Source organism: Fonticula alba (genome assembly GCF_000388065.1).
Source record: "Fonticula alba strain ATCC 38817 unplaced genomic scaffold supercont2.5, whole genome shotgun sequence".
In the NCBI taxonomy this organism is placed as follows: Eukaryota; order Rotosphaerida; family Fonticulaceae; genus Fonticula; species Fonticula alba.
Window position 1 is genome coordinate 677,004 of NW_009242975.1, and position 7,504 is coordinate 684,507.

Sequence of the window (7,504 nt, forward strand, 5' to 3'; positions counted from 1 at the left end):
TGCTTGCCGGGGTCCTGGGTGGCGGTGTAGCCAGCGTGGGAGGAAGTGGGACCGGCACGGTCGCCCATCGGGCGGTGGTAGCCGGAGTCGGTGTTACCAGCGGCCTGCGAGACACAATCGGGGAAGGTCGAGCCCGGACAGGGGGAGGAGGGGAACAGAGTCAGAGAACACGACCAGGGGGGGGGGGGCAGGGCGGGGCGGGCGGGGGGTGAAGGAGGAAGGCGACACGCACAGCCTGCTTGCCGGGGTCGTGAGTGGCGGTGTACTCGGCGTGCGAGGAGGTCGGGCCAGCGCGGTTACCCATCGGGCGGTGGTAGTTGCCGTCGGTGTTGCCGGCGGGGGCCATGGCACCCGGGTCGTGGGTCGAGGTGTACCCGGCGTGCGAGGAGGTCGGGCCGGCCAGATCACCGGAGCGACGGAAGCCGGGGCCGGTGGGGGCGGCGCCGTACATGCGGCCGGGGTCGTGGGTGGCCTTGTAGGTGCTGGTGGAGGAACCAGGGCCGGCAAGAGTGCGACGCATGATGTGGTGTCTGCGCCGTGTACGGGCGCCCGGGGAGGGGTGCGGGAGAGAGAGAGAGAGAGAGAGAAGGGGCATGAAAGTCAGTGGGCAGAGAGGAGGAGGAGGAGGAGAGAGGGAGATCGAAGAGGAGCATGATGAAGAGGAGGAAGAACAAGGATGGGAGGCGGCAAGGCGCGGCCGGCAACGGGAGGGCGACATACAGTAAAAGGGACCGGGGTGGAACCGCGGAGGAAGGAGGGGCGGAGGACAAAAGGGGGAGAAAAGAACAATCCGAGGATCATCTGCCACGCCGCTGGACGAGCGACCCGGCGAGGGTGGGTGACTCTTATACCCATGCTCGCTGACGCATGCGCCCCCGCGCGCGCACACACGCACAGACGCACAGACGCACAGACGCACAGACGCACAGACGCACAGACGCACAGACGTACGGACGTACGGACCGGGGGGGGGGGGGGGGGCGGGGGGGGAAAACCCCCGGGGGCCGGGACGCACATCGGGCGCCACACACCCCGCGCACCTTCCACCAGGGACGCGGATTGTACCAGCCCCTCGCGCCCGGAAGTGGTGGGCAGGGGTGTCTCAGGGGCCCTGGGGGGTCGCAAGCCCGCGGCGCCGGAAACCATCGAGCTCGCCGGACGCCCCGTGTGCCTCGGGGCAGAATGCGCGGGAATGCATGTGCGCCGAGGGAGGCGGGCCGGGGCACACCGCCGCCGGCGAGGGGAGGGGGGAGGATTATGCCGCGGGCTGGTGGGAATATGCTGGACTGCCGCGGCAAACGACGCCAGTGGAGGCCATGGTCCGCGGCCCGTCGCGCGCTCGTGCAAAGAGCCAGGAGAATTCCCCACGCCATCGCCCGAGAGAGCCCTGCAAAGGGCCTCTCCTGCACGATTGCCGCACGCGCGCGCTCTCGCCCCAACAGGCCGGGCGAGACACTGGCCGGGCGCGGGGGTGGGCATTAATTTATCGGCCCATTGCACCCGGGCATGCCAGCAGCCCGGTATCCGACACTAGCGCGGCTAAGGATCTCCCTGCGAACCGGGCCGCCAGGCCCGAGCACATTCCTCGAGCTCCGGTTTACATGGGGAGCATGTGTCGGACGCCCGGCCGGCCCAGGGAGCCGCTGGGCGCCGGAAGGAGGTTGCTCCACCCGGGGCGCAGCCATCGCATGCGGGTGCCCCATCCTCCCTCGTCCGACCGACTGACCGGCAGGCAGACAGGACCTGCGGGGCGGGGGCCACTGTCGCGACATGCTGCAGCCGAAAGGGCGATTCACACCTGATGGGCCCTCCAACAAGGCGGATAATAAAAAACCCATATTACTCGTGCCGCCCGGCCTACGCCCCTTGGCGAAGCGTAAGGAGAAGCCGGGGCGCCCCTTTCGGCAGTGACAACAGCGCCCTGGAGAGGTCCCCACTGCACCAAGCGCGAGGGGCGGGGGGGGGGCGGGGCGCAGTCAGGACCCCCTTGCAACTTCCTGCCAAGCGCCGCGGCGGGGCCCCGGGCCGGCGCTTGACTCGCGTCCGCGTACGCGGGCGCACTCTTGCATTCTCCCGGCCCTCCCCCGGGGGTTTCCAGGCGGCCATACACACGGGCCGGTCGAGCACATTCCTCGCCCGCGCACCACGCAAGTGGTAGGCCCGACCCGCGGCCGCAGCCGAAAGACATGTCATTCCTGGCCCCCTGCGGAACCCCATCCCGTGCCGGCCAATCACCCCACCCCTCGCACACATGCCCGATCACACCACCACGTCCATGGGTCGGCAGCTCACGATGGCAGATCGCGGGCCAAGCCCAGCACCAGCCCCCGCCAATGGGGCCGGCCCGACTCGGACCCAAGATCGCCGAAGCACGCGTGTGTCTGTGTGTCTGTGTGCGTGTGTGTGTGTGTATGGCCACCGGCGGTGTCCTGGCTGGGAGACGCGTTGCGGTTCTTGCCGGCCGCCCTGCCCGCCATCCGACCCCCGGCCCGGAGCGTTTTGATGTACCAGCTGGGAGTCCTTGTTACATGCCGAAACGCCGAGCTAGCTGACTGCCTACCCCTGCCTGCCTGCCTGCCTGCCTCTCGCCTCCCGCCTCTCGCGCCTCCCGCCCCCGCCCTCCCTCTATCTCCCCTCGCCTGCCCTTTCGTTGCCTTCCCGCCCTGGTGCGCATGCTTCGGCGGCACATTTCGCGCGTCGCCCTCGGCCGCACCTTCTGCACCTTCACCCCAGCACCCCGCCTCGTGCCTCGCTGCCGAAGCTTCTCCCACGTGCCCTTCGCCATGGGGCCCCCGGCGCCGGACGCTCGGTCCCTGCCCTGGCGCACATGGGATGCCGTGCCTGTCCAGTCGTCTGAGCGTTTTTTCTGCCTGACAATGGTGCGCGCATGCTCACGCCGCGCCGCCATCGGCAGGACCCCGGTCCGCCTCGGGATACTCACCTACGGCCTGTCCACTGTCGCCCCCCCCCCCCCCCCCCCCCCCCCCCCCCCCCGCTAGCGCCGCTGGGTGGAGAACTTCGAACGCGTCATTCCGCCAGTCGGGCGGGTGGAGATTCGCGGCCAGCCGGCGGCCGTGCTGTCGGCCCTGCTGGCCGAGCAGGCGGATCTCGATGACGAGGCCCTCTTCCTGGAGCGGCAGCGCGCTCTCGAGGCCGGAGACTTCTCGCTGGAAGACAACCATCATCATGACCATGAGCAGTCGCCGGCCAGCCCGTACCATGACCATCCCTTTGGGGAGGATCTTTTGTTCAAATCGCGCGTCGGCCACCTGCCGGTGCGCGTGCTGGGCTTTGGCCCGGCGGCCCTGGCCTCCGAGGTGCCGTCCGATGCTCCCGGCCCGGAGGACATCTATGAGCTCCTGCTCCATGCCGAGCGCACTCTCCACAGCAGGCGCCCGGACAAGGACCAGCCGCTGGCCGAATTGGTGACCCTGGCCCGGTGGCCGGACGCCGACCGAGCGGGCTTCATCTATGCAGCGACCTTTGCCCCGGAGGGATCCCCGATCGAGGTGGCCGCCGGGCTGCCCTTCTACTACCCCCGGGCCCTGGCCTTCCGGCTGCTGTTCGCCCGATCAACCGGCAGCATGGCAGCCGCTCTGGCCATGCAGCCCGAGGACATGCAAACCGGGCCCGGCGGCCCCGGCAGGCCTCTCGAGGGGCGCGCCGGGCCACCCCCGCTGCCCGAGCATCCCGGCCCCTGGATTGCCCTGCAGTATGCTCCCCTGCCTGTGGGATCCGACCTGGGGCCCCGGGCCCCGGCGCACAATGCCCGTGCCTGGCAGCACATCCTGAAAAAGGCGCGGGCCTGGTGCGTCAATGCCCAGGTCGGATACCGGGGCCTGCGCAGCGAGCGCCTGCTCAGCTCGCTGGAGTACTCGGGCTTCGAGGCGCCGCTCGGCGGGACCCGGCCCCGGTCGACCGGCGTCACGCCGGCGTCCGAGCTCCGGTGGACTTCCGGTCGCACCCCGCGCCTCGATCGCGAGTGGCTGTATGTCGCGCTGAAGGAGCGCCTCGGGGCCCGGTGGCTGACCACCTGGTCGGAGTTCGAAACCACCGACCCGGAGAAGAATGTCCACGAGGACTTGGCCATTGCGGCCTACCTGACGGCCCTGTGGCGTGCACATGGGTACTTCGGCCGGCCGGGGTCCCTGTGCGCGGCTCCCGAGGGCGACCGCGAGCCCGCCGCCCGGAGGCGATTGTACTTCGTGGATCTCGGCTGTGGGAATGGCTTCCTCACGTATGTCCTGCGGCAGGCCGGCTTCGAGGGGCATGGTGTGGACCTGGCCCGGCGGCGGATCTGGTCGGCCCTGTCGCCGGAGGCCGATCTTCGTGAGGGTGCGTGTCCAGCAGCGGCGCGGCCAGCCGGCGGGAGCGAGAGATAGAGAAGGAGAGAGAGAGAGAGAGAGAGAGAGAGGGAGGGAGGGAGGGATCCATGTATGTTGCCTGTAGTCGGCTTGCCATTCTGACCTTCCCAATGCAGAGACCCTTCACCTTCCCACCCTCACCCTGGAGAATCCCTTCACCGATGGGCCTCGGCCGGGAGATGTGGTTTGGCTGATTGGCAACCATGCTGACGAGATCACCCCCTGGCTGCCGATCATTGCGGCCCGGACCGCGGCGGCGGCCAGGACCACGTCGGCCACCGGCGAGGGCCCGGCCATCTGCCTCTTCAGCATCCCCTGCTGCTTCCACGACCTGACTGGGCGCTTTACGCAGCTCGGCAAGGACCGGCTGGCTGGGCTGGCGGATCTCTGCGCCGCTGATGGGGTTGCCGGCCCGATGGAGCGTGGCAGCGGTGCCGCTGGCCAGGGCTGCGGCCGCTATGGCGAGTATCTCCTGTATAATGAGTTCCTGGCCCGGCGCTTGGGCCTGCACCTGGAAACCGACCTGCTGAAGATCCCGAGCACCAAGAACTACTGCCAGGTGGCTCGCTTTTGCCGGCGGCTTGGTGCGTGCTGCCAGTCAAGACACGTCCTCCCTCGGGGCTTCCCCCATATCGCTGACACCCTGATGACTCCATCTCCGCCCCTTCGGGGGGGTCGCTTGGGCCGCGGCGAATGCCCAGATCCCGTCGAGCTGGATCGACGCATTGAGGCCCTGCTGGAGGAGGCTGGCTATCGCGGCTTCACCGGGCCTGGGGCTGTCTCCGAGCCGGGCACCGAGGGGGGCGGCATTTGGAAGCCACGCGTTGCCGACCGCGAGCTTACTCGAGCAGCCTTCCTGAAGAAGAAGCTCCGTCCGGCGACACGCTCGGCCTCGCCCCCGGCCCCAATCGAGTGAGTGTGTGTGTGTGTGTGTGTATGTGCCCCGCCCACCCTCTCTGCTTGTGCAGCTATCCTTCTTGACTGCGAACATGGAGACAGGTTTGATGATGGTGTGTTTCGCATGGGATGTACATTGTGAGCTGGGAGGCTGCAAACCAAGCCGCGGGACAGGGGAGGGGGGCGGGGGTCTATGTCGTGCATGGGAGCAGCCTGCCAGGGGGGGAGGGAGGGAGGGAGGCAAGGTGAGCCTAACCTCGGTCCAGGGGTCCGGCGCACTTACGAGGAGCTGGCCGGGGCGGTGCCCGAGGCGGGGGGGATGTTCCACCCGGCAGCGGCGGTCGGCTGGCTTTGCATGGCGGCCTGCAGACGCGCCTCAGCCTCGGCGGCCGCCGCATTGGCCGCCTCCAAGGTCATGAGCTCGTCATACACGCGCCTCCGGCGGTCCAGATCCCAGCGCACGAAGATGTATGCGCCGAGGGTCATCCCAGACAGGATGCCCCTGCGCGAGGACCAGCCAACCGAAAAGACAGAGGAGGAGAGGGGGAGGGAGGAACGGGTGAGCGGGAGAAGAGAAAAGCAACCCGGGGAATGACTGCCACATCCACGGGCACAGGGGGGACGTACCACCACTTGAAAATCTGACGAGGTCCCATGGTGAGCGGTGTGCTGAAGGAGAGGAAGAGGAAGAGGGAGGTGAAGATGGGAAGTAGGGAGGTGCTGGATCGCGGACGTCACTCCGGCGCCGGGTAGGTCGCCCTTTGCGGCTGTTTCCTCCTTTCCCCGCCGGCGGGAAGCCGGACAGGGGATCCGGCCTCGTTCCCGAGGAAAAGACCGCCTGCGAGCGTGCTGCCCTCTGCTCGGCCCTTGCCCGAGGCTTCACGTACACACGGCCAGGCGTGGGAAGCCCCCGGCACATGTGTTTGTGTGCGCCCAGGCAGGCAGGCAGACCAGGAAGAGGGCGGAGCCATCGGCCTCACACCGCGCTGGGCAGCACCCCCCGCCCCCCCCCTGGCGTGAGCGAGGGATGACCCATCCTTCCCTTGCCTGAAAATGAGGTTGGCAGCTGCGCTCCACGTTGATCACGCCAGGTGCCAATGGATGGTGAGGCTGTACAGCGAGTCTGGGATATATTGTCGAGTGCGAGCGGCGAGCGGCGGGCAGCGAACGGCGAGCGACAAGCGGCGAGGCCCGGGGGCGGGCGGGACGATACCCAAAAGCAGGCTCTCAGAGACACGCGCGCACAGATGCATCCCCCGCTCGGCCGGCTGCGAGCACACAAGGGAGGTCTCTCCCTCCCTTGTTACGGATGTGCATGCTCCGTCCCGGTCGACGAGCTACACAGGGAGGGGAGAAGGAGGAAAAGGAGAGAGAGAGAGAGAGAGAGAGCGAGATCAGTCCGACCTCGATGGGAGCACCGGCGTGGGGACCGCCGCCGCTGCTGCCGTCGTGCAGAAGTGCCGGTACTTGCTCCACTTGAGGGCGAGCTTGGGCGGGCCGGCGCCCGTTGGCCGGCCAGCCCGGCGGCCGGCACCGGCGGTCGCCATGCGCGCCAGTGCCTCCTGCGACCCGGGCCACGGGTCGACCGAGATTGTCAGAGTACCAGCCCCGGCGGGCGACCCACCTGCCGCTGGCACGGATGCCCGGAGGATCGAAGTGACCCAAGCCAACCGAGCCAAGCACCCGAGTGGCGACACGTCGTCACCCGACCCGGCCGCCTGGCGAATCAGTCGCAAGGCCGGGCTCCCGCCAGCATCCGGCCAACTCGGCAGCAGCAGGGCCAGGGCGGCCTCACGCTGTACCAGCACGACGGACAATGCCGACGCGCCGCCGGTGCTGGGGGCCTGGTCGAGAGGCCAGGCGATCCGGACATCGGTCTGGCCACGGGCACTGAGAGCCGTGGCCTCGGCCTCCGACAGGCAACGGACCCCGCCCGCGGCCCCGGGTCCAAGTAGACCAGCCAGCTCCGAGTGCAGGCTTGTGCCCCCATCGGGCGAGCCGGGCTCCAGCCCCAGGGCCCGGGCTAGGTCGGCCGCGAAGAAGAAGCGCTCTTCGCTGCCCGGGAATCGGGCCTCGCGAAGGGGCTGCACCGGGCCCAGGGCTTCCAGCGGTGCCTGCATGTCATGCAGCAATGTCCCATTCGCTGGGAGGGAGAGGGACGCCGCCGCGCAAGTTGAACACAGACAGGCCGGCCGCTGATCACACTGCGTGCAGAGGCCTGGAGCGATGGCACACCATGGTGA

The 7,504-nt window shown here is 68.9% G+C and overlaps 4 protein-coding genes across 4 annotated transcripts in view; 2 read left to right on the forward strand and 2 right to left on the reverse strand.

The window, feature by feature from the left end:
* The window catches only part of H696_03339 (hypothetical protein), a gene marked incomplete at both ends in the record, with an annotated part of 1,497 nt that extends 351 nt beyond the window's left edge, over positions 1-1,146 (reverse strand). Inside the window, 3 exons of the mRNA XM_009497199.1 lie at positions 233-530; positions 788-812; positions 1,041-1,146. Of these exons, the coding sequence (XP_009495474.1) occupies positions 233-530; positions 788-812; positions 1,041-1,146 (429 nt within the window). The remainder of the gene's footprint in view (positions 1-232; positions 531-787; positions 813-1,040) is intronic.
* Positions 1,147-2,783: 1,637 nt separating this feature from the next.
* Positions 2,784-5,280, forward strand: H696_03340 (hypothetical protein; the record flags this gene model as incomplete). Its single annotated transcript, XM_009497200.1, has 4 exons — positions 2,784-2,879; positions 3,000-4,335; positions 4,481-4,948; positions 5,066-5,280. The coding sequence occupies 4 exons, from the start codon at positions 2,784-2,786 to the stop codon at positions 5,278-5,280; spliced, it is 2,115 nt and encodes a 704-aa protein (XP_009495475.1).
* A 79-nt stretch (positions 5,281-5,359) lies between these two features.
* On the forward strand, positions 5,360-6,151 carry H696_03341 (hypothetical protein). The gene has a single exon (XM_009497201.1). The coding sequence runs from the start codon at positions 5,455-5,457 to the stop codon at positions 5,854-5,856; it is 402 nt and encodes a 133-aa protein (XP_009495476.1). The 5' UTR covers positions 5,360-5,454; the 3' UTR covers positions 5,857-6,151.
* Positions 6,152-6,631: 480 nt separating this feature from the next.
* The window catches only part of H696_03342 (hypothetical protein), a 7,884-nt gene continuing 7,011 nt past the window's right edge, over positions 6,632-7,504 (reverse strand). Inside the window, exon 8 of the mRNA XM_009497202.1 lies at positions 6,632-7,479. Coding sequence (XP_009495477.1) covers positions 6,656-7,479 — 824 coding nt within the window. The 3' untranslated portion in view covers positions 6,632-6,655. The remainder of the gene's footprint in view (positions 7,480-7,504) is intronic.

What these genes read in the sequence shown, in the direction of transcription:
- H696_03341 (XM_009497201.1), top strand. Translation starts at nt 5,455, where the DNA reads ATGTCGTGCATGGGAGCAGCCTGCCAGGGGGGGAGGGAGGGAGGGAGG.